Genomic DNA, 13,963 nt, shown 5'->3' with positions numbered 1-13,963 from the left:
GAGTAACAGGTCCCTGCCGTCAGCATCCCATTAAGAAAGGAAAAGTCATGGCCAGAAGTCACGGTGTCTGATTTTCGAAGTGTGGAATCCTATGAGAATCATCTTGAGTAACAAAATGAAAGGGACTGTTGAAAACCACTGCTGTCTGGTGTCTGCCTATGGGTTCTGACTCTCCTCCCCAACTTACAGCGACAAGCCCTTGTTAACTCAGCAGCCCACAAGGAAAGATTTTGCCCAACACTGGCCTCTGATTCCCCTCAGACAGCAGTGTGCATCTAACCCCATATTCGTTGAGATACTCTTTTGGTCCTACTGTAATAACCAAATCCCTGCTAAGGCTGCAAGGTGAGGGGATCTTGCTGGATCCAGTGGAAGACAAATGAGGAATGGAAACAGCTGGGCAGGGCGAGGAGTTCAGGGAGGCTGGGGCTGGGGGGTGTGGGGAGAGGCTTCATTTGAGAATAGCTGTAAAGGATTATAGGGGTTTTAATGGGGGAGAGAGACACGGCATTCAAGGCAGAGAGAAATCTAAGTGAAGTCTGCAGGGGCAGCCACCTGCAGATGGTCCACTGGGCTCCCGGTGGCTGTGGCTGTGGCCCAGAAGTGGGAACCCAGGGAAGATGTGGGACTCAAGGGACCTCGATGGAGGGGCCTGTCAGGGACCACCTGACAGATGGTCCTCAGGTCCTGACAGACCACCTGGGGGCTGCAGAGGGCAGGGCAAGCTACTGATGAGGTTCTGAGGTTCCCCCACCCCTGCCCACCTCTCCCACCACCCCTCAGGATCATACAGGGAAGCCTGTTTCCAGATGCCTTGTGATTTATTTCCAAAGGTGAGCTGCAGCACATAGGAAAATACACATGGCTTCTCAGTCTACATTTTTCCAGAGAAAATAGGTTCTGTCATTGGCTTTAGTGCCATCACCCCCACCCCACCCGTTCTGTGAGGCTCCAGGAGGGATGGCCTGTCTCTAAGATTCTGCTCTCAAAGCAGCAGGTTGGCCAAGACCTCTGGGGGTCAGAGTGAGGGGCAGCGACCGCCCCCATGGGGCAGGGGTTAGGGGTGGGCAGAGCACACGAGCGGCACTCACTGTGAAGCTAAGGCAAAGAACAGAGCTGGCGGAGGATGCCCCCTCTCACCCCAGGGACACGGTGTGCCGAAGCCCGGGACACAGACCAGGCGGGCGTGGGGTCTGAGGGCTCGGGCCCAGCCTGGAGCAGCAGCAGGACTGTGAGTGTGTAAGGGTGGGGGTGGGGGCATGCTGAAGAGGCAGCCTACCAGGAGATGGAGGGGCTTCAGTTCACACACTCCCCGTGCCCCAGCAGAGCTCCTGGCCTGTGGTCCCCAATTCTGTGCTTGGCCCCTGGCGTTAGCTCTATGTCAGGTGGGGGTCCCCGCTCAGGTCCCTTCTACCATCACCTCCCCTCATACTATCTGTGCAAAACATTCTTAGGGCCAAGCCTCTTGAGTCCCCTGCACCCTGCCCAGGGCTGCAGGGAAGGGAGGAGAGGAAGGTGCTAGCTGGGGGCCTCGCCCAGCACCGGGAACTCCTTGCACATCTCCTGGACAATCATGCGGTCCATCTGGCACTGGGGCGAGGCTTCCTCCTCCGTCAGGATGCGTCGCAGTGTGGCCTGCAGGTCGGCGAGCCGGTGGCGGTGCTGCAGGTAGGGCGTGGAGCGGACCACGGCATGCATCAGGGAGAGGTACTCCATGCGCAGCTGTGGGGAGAGCAGGCAAGCTCAGGGGTCCCAGGGAGGTACTGGGTGCCACTGCCACCAGACAGGGACAGACAGGCCACTACCGCCTTCTGGCGGCCACAAGGATATGACCGCCTGACACCACTGAAGATCAGGGTTGCACCCCAGCACCCAGCATGTAACCTGGCACCGAGCTGGCCTTTGACAGTCCTTGCATGAGTAAATAAGTGAGTCCTCGCAGTCCACACGCAGTACCAGAACGTGGCTGGCCCAGGAAGTCCTGGCTCAGAGAGGTGGCAGGAGGAAGCAGTGAGCCCCTGCCTGTGTCTAATGCTGGGGCCGCTATCTGTCTGTTGGAGGCCCTTCTGCTTCTTTCCTCTCACCCCGGGAGATCTCATTCACACCCACAGCTTCAAACAGTGACCCACACTTAGACTTCTTTCCTAGACTGCAGATGAGAATTTTCAGCTGCCCACTGGTCATGCCCTACTTATCTCAGAGAGAACTCAAACTCCTATGTCTACCATCAAACTCAGAATCGTCCCCATCTGCCCAAAGCTGAAGACTTTTCCTGTGTTATCTTAATAAAGGGCACTGCTGTTTGTTCAAATGCTCGAGTCAAAACTACAGGTGTCCTCTCGGAGTCCTTTCTCCCCACATCCTGAACCCAACCCATCCCTGAGACCTGGTGTCTTACCTTCTACCTGCCCTGAATCCATCTCCAACCTCCCTCCCAACCCACCTTGCCAGCACCTCTGGCTTTAATGGCTCTAACAGCCCCTCCAGTGTGACACCCCAGCTGCTCCTTATCCTCACTAGACCCTGATCTGCTGACCTGGCCCCAGTACTTCTTCTCCATCTGCCCCTATCTCTCATGTCTCCGCCTCTGCTTAGAGGAGTCAATACCCAAACCTTTCTTAGGCAGTGTCACGCTGCTAACTCCCAAACTTGGTCAGGCCGAAAAGCACCTGCCCATCAAACGTTAGTATGAACAGCTAAGCAGCAGACCATTATGGAGCTGTCTGTACACAAGCCTGAACACCATTCCCCGCCACAAACCATACTGCCCAGGGCCACGGCCACTGCCACTTTTCTCCACCAGGCCCACTGCTCCTTAAAGGGCCACTGCCCACCTTCTCTGCGTTTGCCAAATCTAAAGTCCCTGACCAGCTGGCCTTGTGCTTCATGGAGAAAACAAGCACAATTTCAGAAACTCCTGGTCTTCCCTTGGCACCCTCTTCTCAACGACTGTCCCGCTACTGAATGGACTGCCCGGCTCCTGCCAGGCGCCATCCCTCTATGGGGGCCTGAACTCTCACCAGCCGCCTGACCTACTTTTGACTCCCACAGTGGCTGACCCTCCCAACACCTCAGCCTCTTCTCCATAGTTGGCCTGCTGGATGAGTCCCTCTGGCTTAGACATCCACCAGCATCTCCCACCTTGAAAAGACTTTCTCTTGGAGTTGGTGGTCTAGTGGTTGGGAATCTGCCTGCCAATGCTGAAGACACGGGTTTGATCCTTGGTCCAGGAAGATCCCACATGCCTCAGAGCAACTAAGCCCGTGCACCACAACCACGGAGCCTGTGCTCTAGAGCCCGGGAACTGCAACTACTGAGCCCCCATGCCCAGAGTCCATGCTCTGCAACGAGAGAAGCCACTGCAATGAGAAGCCTGCACACCGCAGCCAGAGAAAGCCTGTGCACCAACCAAAACCTAGCATAGCCCAAATAAAATATATAAATAAACTTACAAAAAAAAAAATACTTTCCCTTGATCCCATGTATCGCTCCAGTGATCCCCCAACTTTTCTGCTCCCCTTTACATAAACAGAACAGAAGCAAAAGAGATTAAGAAGAGGTGGCAAGAATACACAGAACTATACAAAAAAAGAACTTAATGATCTGGATAGCCATGATGGTGTGGTCACTCACCTAGAGCCAGACATCCTAGAGTGTGAAGTCAAGAGAGACTTAGGAAGCATTACTATGAACAAAGCTGGTGGAGGTGATGGAATTCCAACTGAGCTATTTAAAATCCTAAAAGGTGATGCAAGGTGCTACACTCAATGTGTCAGCAAATTTGGAAAACTAAGCAGCGGCTACAGGACTGGAAAAGGTCAGTTTTCATTCCAATCCCAAAGAATGTTCAGACTACCACACAATTGCACTCATTTCACATGCCAGCAAGGTTATGCTCAAAATCCTTCAAGCTAGGCTTCAGCAGTACATGAACTGAGAACTTCCAGATGTACAAACTGGGTTTAGAAAAGGGAGGAATGAGAGATCAAATTGCCAACATCGGAGGGATCATAAAAAAGCAAGGGAATTCCAAAAAAACAGCTACTTCTGCTTCACTGACTATGTTAAAGTCTTAGACTGTGTGGATCACACAAACTGTGGAAAATTCTTAAAGAGATGGGAATACCAGACCACCTGACCTGTCTCTTGAGAAACCTATGAGTGAGTCAAGAAGCAATAGCTAGAACCAGACATGGAACAACAGACTAATTTCAAATTGGGAAAGGAATACAACAAGGCTGTATATTGTCACCCTGTTTATTTAACTTCTATGCAGGGTACATCATACAAAATGCCAGGCTGGATGAATCACAAGCTGGAATCAAGACTGCCAGGAGAAATATCAACAACCTCAGATATGCAGGTGATATCACTCTAATGGCAGAAAATGAAGAGGAACTAAAGAGACTCTTGATGAGGGTGAAAGAGGAGAGTCAAAAACCTGAGTTAAAACTCAACAGTCAAAAAACTAGGATCATGGCCTCTGGTCTCATCACTTCATGGCAAATACAAGGAGAAAAAGTGGAAATAGTGATAGTTTTATTTTCTTGAGCTCCAACATCACTGAGGAAGTCATGAAATTAAAAGACTCTTGCTTTTTGGAAGCAAAGCTGTGACAAACCTAGACGCTGTGTTAAAAAGCAGAGAAATCACTTTGCCAACAAAGGTCCAAAGAGTCAAAGCTCTGGTTTTTCCATAAAGAAAAACCATAAAGGAGGCTGAGTGCTGAAGCACTGATGTTTTTGAACTGTGGTGCTGGAGAAGACTCTTGAGAGTCCCTTGGACAGCAACGAGATCAAAGCAGTCAATCCTAAAGGAAATCAACCCTGAATATTGATTGGAAGGACTAATGATGAAGCAGAAGCTCCAATACTTTGGCCACCTGATGCAAAGAGCTGACTCACTGGAAAAGATCTTGATATTGGAAAAGACTGAAGGCAGGAGGGGAAGCGGGTGACAGGATGAGATGGCTGGATGGCATCACCGACTCAATGGACATGAGTCTGAGCAAGCTCTGAGAGATAGTGAAGGACAGGGATGCCTGATGTGCTATAGTCCATGGGGTCGCAAAAAGTTGGACAGGACTGAGTCACAAGTTCAAGTTCACATAAAAACACACGAGGGTTGTTGCCATTCAGTGCTCCCAGCTTCCCTCTCTTTCCACTCCCCTCCAACGCCAAATCTTCCCTTCAACTTCCCACTTGGACTCTCTCCCCTCCACTCCACTGACACTGCTGGCCAGTCACACCTGACCTGCGTGTGGCAAATTCTATGTCTCCTCCTCAGGCCTCATCTCACTCAGGCTCCTACCTGTGGCAACGGCTCATCCCCTCCTCTTTCACACACAAGTGTTTGGGCTCCTGCTCTCCTGTTTTTTCCTCCTGAGTACCTCCTGTGTGCCCCGACTGAAACCTAAGCTTCCCTCTGACCCATGCATCCCACACCCAAGGTGACCACACTGTCACAGGCTTCCCAGCACACGTATGCGCAGCACACTCCCAAGTGTCTCTCTCCCATCCCACTCACACCCCAGTACCTCGCTGATGTCCTCTGTACCTGGATGTCCAGCAGATACCTTCTCAATCTCAATGCATCAAAACAACTCTATTCAAAAGGTCTTCCCCACCAAGAGGGATCAGCACTTCCTCCACCGGGCTGATCCAGACCAATTGAGCAGCGAGTCCTGCCAACCCACCTCCAACACACCCAGGCCTGACCTCCTCTCCCACTCCACGTGTGCCACCTGGAGGGCGGTGGCCGCTTCCGCACAGGCCTCCCACTTCTGCTGTGATCCCACAGCCTCTGTTTCATTCAGGATGGTAGTCAGATCACTTCCCCTACAAGGTGACCACCTCCTGCCACGGCCCCCAAGGCTTCGTGTAAACTCCACTTGCTCTTCTCACCTCCCGCCACTCCTCCTGTCTCCGGACAGCGCATCCCCTGACCACCACACGGTGGGCTCCCTTGGGTCTTGGCACACCTGTCTTGGCTGAGCGGCCTCCCCTACTTACCGGGCTCCAGCAGTGCCCCTCACCCTAGACTCAGGTGCCCCCTCCCCCGGGGTGTGGCAGCTCCCACCCCACTGCGGCCACGTCCAGGCACCTTGTCTCCGGGCGACAGGTCCGCGATGTGTCGCACAGTGATGTCGATGAGCGCCATCATGTCCGTGTGGTAGAAGATGGCAGCTGTGGCGGGGCTGGCGAACACGTCCTGCAGGAACTTGAGGATGGAGTGTGGCGGCTGCGGCTCGTGCTTGAAGATGCGCACGGGGTCATCTAGAAGGTGGGGAAGAGGGCTCAGGGCGGTCTTCTGGGGAGGGCCAACAGGCGTCAGGGGGGCGGGGTGGGGAGGAGTCACAGGACACCCAAGTGGCCCTGTGCAGATTCCTGGGCGCTCACCCCCTCTGTTCAGGAGCAACAGCAGCTTCTCGGAGAAGATCTTGACGTTGGCATGTTTGCTCAGGGCGGCCATGATGACGTTCTGGTCCGGGGCTGAGGAAGGACACGGGTGTGCACGAGGGCACTGGCGCTGAGCCTGCGAGGGTCCACCCTCGCAGCGCGAGGCAGCCACCCCAGGCAGGCCCCGCCCTCACCTGGCAGGTGCAGGTTGAGAGCCAGTAGTAGATTCACGCACAGATCCGGCAGCTGCTCCGTGGTGTCCAAGGGCAGCCCATCCTCAACGATGCTCAGCAGAAACTGGGCAAAGGGTGTGCCCAGGTGCTCTAGGAGAGGGGCACACCGAGGTCTGCAGCCTAGACCCACCACCCACCCCGCCCAGCCTCCTTGGGTTCCCGTGAGCCCTGGGGATGCTCTATGAGACCCTGGTCAGTGGGTCCCCAGCCCTCAGGCTGTGGGCTCCCTGCAGTCAGCTGGGCCGCGACCTGCCTTCTTACCATAGTGTGCGTAGGGCACTGCCTCGCCCATGGAGAAGACCATGGCCAGGATGAGGGCAGAGTAACAGAGCTTCTGGTGGTCTGCAGGGGCGCAGAGCAGGTGGTCAGAGCCCCTGAAGGTGGCGGGAACCCCCTCCAGGGGGCAGGGAGCTGGCCCTCGCTCGCTTACCCTGCGTGTCTGTCTGCATGTCCCGTGCCAGCTCCACGGGCAGCACAGATGACACAAGCGTGGAGATGATGGCCGCGTCCAGGCTGCACATGGCGCCGAAGCACTTGAGGAGCAGCAGCCGCAGCGACACCCGGTGCTCCTGGCAGGGGACCCCGTGTGCGCTCAGTGGCCAGATGCCCCACTTCTGCCCGGGTCCCTCCGTGTCCCCCCCTCCTCCCCTTGCTCCCACACACACACCATTTGGTAGTAGGCCACCAAGGCCAAGACAGACTCGAACTCGTTCCGCTTGCACATTTTCTTGCAAACTTCAGGGTCTGCATCCGTCTGCAGCGGGGAGGAGATGTGAGGGAGTCGGTCAGAGTGCGTGGCCACCCATGAGCATGCCGAGGACCAGTAGGGGAGACTCCCGAGCACGGGGGAGGGGTGGGGACACCTGGGGGCCCACAGCCCACACCAGAATGTGCAGCAGCTCCTCCAGGTAGCAGCGGATGACGCCCTCGTCCTCATACAGGGCCCAGCTGCGCTGCTGGGCATCGTCCTTCCGCCGGGCCAGGTCTGCAAAGATCACCTCCAGCCGCTGCTGGTCATGGCAGACCTGCCCTGAGGGCAGGGCGGTGCTCAGGTCCTGTGGGCAGAGGGTGAGGCGGGGCTCAGCACACCTACCCAGCAACATCTCCAGGAGGCCCGCAAGGCCTGGGGCTCAACCCAGACCCTGAGATCCAGGTGTGCGCTCCTGGCCTGTGTCAGACCAGGGGCCTGGGGCCTCACCTACAAGGGCTGCCTGGAGCCAGCGTCCTCCCAGGACCAGTGAGTGGACCAGCCCCCGGTCCCCCCCCTCCTCCCCGCTGCTCCCCATCAACTTCCCACGGCCCCATCCAACATCGAGGCCCCCAGGGGCACCAGCCCTGTTCTGCACTCCCTCTCCAAGGAATTCCACTGCCTCCAAGTCTTCCCCACTGTCTCCTCTGTCCCCTGCCCTAGTCTCACTTCCAACCACACCTCTTGCTCCCTCCCTCTCCCCTTTGCGGCGTTCCAGCCATGCTGGCCTCGTTCCAATCTCTTCTGTGAGCTGAGCACGAGGTGCTGCCTTATGGCCCTCATCCAGGCTGAGCCTCTGCCTGCAGTATTCTTCCTCCCTTTCTCCTTCACGGATTGTCCCCAAAAGTCCCCAACACCCAGCACAAGGAAGCCAAGAGCTCGAGCTCAACAAATACCTGTCAGGTAAAGGCTGGATACATGTGTGGGCGGGGAAGGGGCAGGGGTGGCGGGGCGGCCCCTGGCCCCGGCCCTGGCCCCTCACCTTGCCCTCCACCAGCGAGAGGAGGACCTGCTCCATGACAGGTGAGCTGGCCGGCACAGAGGCCTGGATGTGGCCCACCACGACGCCAATGGCCACGCGGCAGAGCTCGTGGCTCAGGCCAGTGTTCCTCCGCACGAGCTCCATCAGCTCTGCCCCGATGGTCCTGGGCACGGCAGGCTCAGCCACCGCCTTCTCCTCTGTGGCCCCCAGGTTCAGTGCCCTCAGGGCCTCCAGCTCATCAGGGACCGGGGCTGGGGCTGTCTCCACCACTGCCGCCACTGCCTCCTCCTCTGTAGGGGGCTCCGGGTTTGGCACCTTGCAGGGAGGGGGCTGAGCTTGGGACACAGCGGTAAGCATGCCTCGGCGGGGCACAGGTGGGGGCGTGGGTGAGCAGCTGGGGCCCGGCTCGGATAAGCTGGAGCCGGTGTACAGTGTGTCAAGGGAGGTGCTGCTGATGGAGCCGCCGCTGGACACAGAACTGCCCCCAGAGGGCGTGGTGTTGCGGCCGCCTATGAGCAGAGAGGAGATGCTGTGCTGGGGCAGCCCCCTGGGGACCCCTATCCCCCCAAGCCCAGAGCCCCCAGCCATCCAACCCCTGCCCTGTCTTCACCCCCAAGCCTGGAGCCCCCAGTGTTCTGACATAGGCACAGCAGCTGTTCTAAGGGTGCCCTCAGCTCCCCATCCCCGCCTTCTCACCACTCCCCGAAACGATCAGGGCGTCGCGGTCTCGGCGCTTCACGGGTGGGGGTGGCGTGGTGGGCGCTGCTCGGCGAGGCTGTGGTGGGATCTGGGAGGATACAAATGGGATCTGAGGGCACAGACTGCCATCTTGGGTACAGCCTGAGCTCGGCAGGGGCAGGACCAAGGCTCCAGGTGGCATCCCTGACTGGGGTGGACATTGGGAGCCTCCGGACAAAGCCTTAAGCCCCCCGCCACTTCCCTTGCCCAGGCAGCTCTCACCATGTACCTGGTAGAGGCCTCCTTCCGCCCCAAGATACTCAGAACTGGGCAGGCTGTGCTGCCGCTCGAACCCAGCTCGACACGTGCCATTGGGCTGCCTGGTGGCGGCGGCGTCCAGATGGTGGTCACTGGTGGACGGGGTCATAGCTGCAGGGCTGGGGGTGGAGGGGCCTCTGCGGGACAGGGTCTCTTTCCGGTGGTGGATCAGCTTCCTGAGGCAGGGGCAGGGAGCTTACAGGGGGAGTCACCTTACAGCTCCCCAAGTCTGCCCGTGCCCCCTGAGGGACACTGCCCACCCTCGCCCAGGCCCCCCACCTCCCACCACCCTCATGCCCCACCCACCTCTGCACTGCCAACCCTGCCCTCTAGAGTCTGGGAAGGACCCATCCCCCGGGCCCACTGGGAGGCCCCCAACACACTCACTGGAGGACCCCGCGCTGCTCCAGGCTGTATTTGCCACCGTCCCGCACGGCCGCATTGTGCACGGCCTCAATGGCCCGGTCAATGGCTTGGAGGACATCCTGCTCCAGGCCCTGTGAGGGGGGCAGGAGTGGGCTCTTAGCCCTGGGGGCCAGGTGAGGGCACGGAGGCCAGAGCCAGCCCTGGAGGGAGCCTGGCGCAGGCAGAGGGCCACAGCTGCTCTCAAAGCCTGGAATACTAGAGACCAACACAGCAAGATGAACTAGATATCAATCGGGGCTCTCAAACTGCGTCACTTGGGAAGCTGGGCCACAGGGAGGGGCACAGGCTGCTGCTTTATATATCAGGCCCCCGCTCGCGATTTTACCTATGGTGAGGCTCTCGGCTAAGTCATCTCTGAAAGTCTGGGCTCTGAAGCAAACACACAGCCCACAGACCCCTAGTTTGAGGCCAGGAGTGCACACTAACTCTATCGCCAGGCTTGGCTCAGATCCCAGGCTGAGGTGCCAAGCAGGGAGCCTCTAGGGTCTGGAGCTCTGAACAAAACCCTCTGGATCTTTCTGACCCGTCACAAAACCAAGGCCACACTCCAGGACAGCCCCATCCTCAGAGAGCCTTCTGCAGGCCCTGGTAGCTGAGGACAGGCCAAAGGGACCTCCTCTTTGGACCCGTGTTGCCAGCCCTCATCCCCTCTAGCTGTGAGAAAGGAATCCTCCAGAGCTGTGCTGGGGAACAGCAGTTCTGGGTTTGTGGCAGAAGACAGACATAAGCGTGGAACCTGGCCCCTGCCCCAGAGTTTGTGTCGCCATCCACCGCAGCTCAGGGGTCCCCTTGACCCAGCCTGGCTGGCATGGGGTGGGGGGAGTAGGGGGCTGCCAACTGCGGGACCAGTCACTCGCACCCCTCCCTTGCCCTTGGCACCCATGGTCCATCAGGCACAGGGGCCTCAGAACTAAGATAAGATCACACCAGAGTGGGTTGGAGAGGCTTCTCGGACAGGGACAGACAGATGGACTCAGAGGTCAGCAGAGCCCCAAAGGTAACAGGGGGCATGTCAGAGTGCAGGAGATAGCAGACAGAAAAGGGGACAGAGCAAGACCAGCAGACGATGCACAGAAAGCAAGAAAGATGGTGAGAGAGAGAGGGAGGGGGAGAGAGAGAGAGAGGAAAAGAGAGAAGCAGAGGGAGACAGCGCAGAAAGAAATTGAGATTCGGAGACAGAGAAGGGGAGAGAGTTGGAGGATGTGGACACACACAAGGGGAGAGTCAGAATGACACAGAGACAGCCAGGGAGACCAAGACGGAGGGAGACACGCAGCAAGAAACCAAGAGACAGAGAAGGTGGTACCCTCTCTGCCCTCCCCAAACACCCAGCCCCAATAGCCAAGGCAGGCGAGGGGCCTCACAGGCCCTGGGGGAAAGTGGGGGACTTTCCCTGGAGGCCTCCAACAAGCCCCCAGCCCCAGAGAGACTGGCTCTGACATGCTCAATTCCAGACCCAGCAGCCCTGGTGTCCGAGGCTTCCGCTCCCACCCAGGCACTCCTGGATGCCACGAGGCCAAGGGTCCAGGGCCCCGGGCCCATCCCCTCGGGTAAAAGCCACAGATGACATCTCCAAATTTATCCTGTTATTTCTGTCCTGAACTGGGCCGGCTTGGGATGCTTCCTTCAGCCAGAGACTAGGATGGGGCGGGGGTGTCTGGCACAGGGCAGGCCTGGAGGCTCTGGGCCCTCCTTCCCCCTGAGATCAGAATAGACCAGCTGGAGACAATGCAGCCCAACCCCCACACCAGGTCTATTCTGGGGGAAACAGGAACTGGGGCTGTACCTCCAGTGGAAGGAAACAGGGGAGCCATGGCCACACCAGGGGAAGCCGTGGGGAAGTCCCACTTCCTTGCTAAGGGAGCAGCTCCCACCCTAGGCTGGGGACAAGGAAGGCTCAGGCTCCCTCACTTTCCAAGAAAGGAAGTCTGAAAAGTCAGGGCCTGAGGCTTGTAGTGCCAGGGAGTGTCAGCAGGAGCTGGGAACCCAGGCTCAAAGTAGATTGACGAAAGTGTTTTGGGAAGAGCTTAGGGGCTGAATAAGTACAGGACAATAAAAGATATTGAGGTCTCAGGGCTTGGGGGGTCACTTAGGGGATGGGGGTGTACACGGCTTCCTGGTCCAAGTGCGGGGGGTGGGATGGGAGGGTGAAGACGTAGAAGATGGCTGGGGAAACAGAAAGTGCTCAGGGTTGCCGGGGGTCTCAGGGGTGGAAGCTGTGGAAGAGGAGGCAAGAGTGTTGGGATCCTGGTGATCTAGGCGAGGGGCCAATTAAGTCAGGGGTTTCCGTGACCTGGGGAACTGCTCAGTATCTGGTATACTGGAATCTCGGGGCTGACTCTTGAATTGTATTCGGCTGGGGATTCAGATGTGGGGTCTGGGGCCTCGGTCCCAGAGTTAGGCTTTAGGTAGGTCTGGAGTCCTCAAGAGTTGACTGTTAAGGGCCTGGTCCTCTGTGGAGGGAGCGGGCTCTCAGGGTCCCATTCCCCGCGGGGTCTCTCGGTCAGGTTCTCAAAGTCCTCATCTGCTGGAGGTCCCGACCGGCCGGTGATGGAGCTCAGTCTAGGGGCGGCGGAGGCCGGGCCGGGGAGGGGCACACTCACCTGCAGGCGGCGCAGGTAGGCGGGCGGCACGTAGCCGGTCTCACCGCTGCGCGCCCGCGCCGCCAACCACCAGTGCGCGCTGCTGCGCTCCAGCACCAGGAAGGTCTCGCCCGCGGCGAACGCCAGCGCATTGGGCTCCGCCGAGCGGAACGCGTACAGCGCGCGGTACATGAGGCCGAGTCGCGCCGGGGCAGGGGAGACGGCGGGGGGCTGAAGAACCAGGACGCCAGGCCGGCAGCTCCTCGCCGTGCTCGCCCTGCCCCGTGACACACGGCGCGTGCGCGCGCGCGCCCGCCCGCCCGCCGCAGTCCCGCCCCGGCAGTGTCGGCTCCTGCGCGGGAGCGCGGCGCCCCCTGGCGGCCCCGAGGGGCGCGGCTCTCGAGAGTCCACCGCCCTTTCCGAGGACTGTCTTCTCCAAGCTCCAGACTCCCTGACCCGGCACCCCGCCTAGAGCCCCCAGCCCCAGCTGCTCCCGCCCGGCCCTCCACTCCTTTTACCGGCTCAAGCCCTAGTACTGCGGCCCACCCTACTTCACAAAGGAGAGCTCGCCCGCAGCCCAAAGGCAGAGCCTGTGTCCTGTGCTGATAAGCCTCTTGCATCTATGCCACCCCAGGGAAGTGGATCCTGACCTACTAAATTAAGGACAGCAACCCCGGGTCTCTTGTGTCTCGAGGCGTGCTGAGCTCACTTCTTTAAGCGCCAGCGGTGGGCAACGGGGAGCAAGAGTGGAGAGGGGGCTGCAGAAACAAAAACCAGGTCAGGCCATTTTGCTGCCCATAGTCCTCCCATCCTCAGTCCCCGTCGCTTCTCTTCTGCCACTGACTACTCTCTTCCTCTCTAACGTGGGTCCTTGCATATCCATTCTTCTGCCTGGGACACTACTTCCCTCCTCACAGCATAAGGTCAGGCTCCCACCCTTATCAGTCACTTCCACATCACTCTCTTCTGCGGTCTACAAATCAGTTATCTTTATTTCTGATGCTTCCTTCTGAGAGCAGATAGAAGGGCTGGTGGATGAGGATTGGGGTACCATGTGGCGTTAAGAGCCTGTCTGGCCCACCTTCCAGTCAGCCCTGACCTGGGGAGGTCATTGTAGTCCTATGAAGCAGCAGGGAAAACCAAGGGGACCTGGGTTTCAATAAACCCAGAGTCCTGGGGACCACCCATCGCCGTCCAGAGGCTGGTCCAGTCACATTCTTCTCTGGAAGCCTGGACCCAGGGAGCAGGTAGGCACAACCCGGCCAGTGTATGCAGGTGGGTGATTTTGGATATAGTGGATATAGGCACAGGACCTGGGAGAGAAGGTGCTGAGAGGTTCAAGCAAGAGGTGGGGCTGCTAGACCTGGACATCCAGATCCTCCTTTCTTGGCACTAGTTCCGGGTCCTTCTCCCTCGTGCCTGTGCCAGCAGTTCAAGATCTCGTGCCACACTTCTCCCTGAAACCCTCTGAGAACAGAGCAGAAACAGCTCTCTTGGGGGCTGCCCGGCTGGAACCATATGAAGGATGGCACTGGCATGGCTGCAGTGGGCTCCAGGGCTGGGTAGGAGTGCTGGCAGATGGTGTGGCCAAGAGGACC

At 58.3% G+C, this 13,963-nt stretch overlaps 1 protein-coding gene across 2 annotated transcripts; it reads right to left on the bottom strand.

Moving 5' to 3' along the window:
* Positions 1–802: 802 nt before the first annotated feature.
* Positions 803–12,725, bottom strand: NCKIPSD (NCK interacting protein with SH3 domain). Of its 2 annotated transcripts, none has more exons than XM_069562191.1 (13): positions 12,387–12,725; positions 9,745–9,854; positions 9,329–9,533; positions 9,058–9,148; positions 8,362–8,870; positions 7,516–7,686; positions 7,299–7,385; positions 7,062–7,200; positions 6,893–6,973; positions 6,593–6,721; positions 6,399–6,491; positions 6,103–6,275; positions 803–1,722 (listed from the first exon to the last, which is right to left on the bottom strand). In XM_069562191.1, exons 1-13 carry the CDS (start codon positions 12,555–12,557, stop codon positions 1,519–1,521), a joined length of 2,163 nt encoding a protein of 720 aa, XP_069418292.1. In that variant the 5' UTR covers positions 12,558–12,725; the 3' UTR covers positions 803–1,518. The 2 variants fall into 2 exon arrangements, with proteins under 2 accessions (XP_069418292.1, XP_069418293.1); XM_069562192.1 differs by having other exon boundaries at positions 9,322–9,533; positions 12,387–12,679.
* Between the last annotated feature and the right edge of the window lie 1,238 nt (positions 12,726–13,963).

The sequence above is a fragment of the Ovis canadensis genome, chromosome 19 (assembly GCF_042477335.2).
Source record: "Ovis canadensis isolate MfBH-ARS-UI-01 breed Bighorn chromosome 19, ARS-UI_OviCan_v2, whole genome shotgun sequence".
Classification (NCBI taxonomy): domain Eukaryota; kingdom Metazoa; phylum Chordata; class Mammalia; order Artiodactyla; family Bovidae; genus Ovis; species Ovis canadensis.
Note: the sequence above shows the minus strand (reverse complement) of the source record. Positions and strands in the feature narration are given on the sequence as shown.

Excerpts from the sequence above, each read along its gene's own strand:
- NCKIPSD (XM_069562191.1), bottom strand. The coding sequence starts at position 12,557 with ATGTACCGCGCGCTGTACGCGTTCCGCTCGGCGGAGCCCAATGCGCTG. Across the intron at positions 9,855-12,386 it reads CCTACCTGCGCCGCCTGCAG|GGCCTGGAGCAGGATGTCCT; the intron begins GTGAGTGTGCCC and ends CCCCCCTCACAG. Across the intron at positions 7,687-8,361 it reads TCTCGCTGGTGGAGGGCAAG|GACCTGAGCACCGCCCTGCC; the intron begins GTGAGGGGCCAG and ends CTCTGCCCACAG.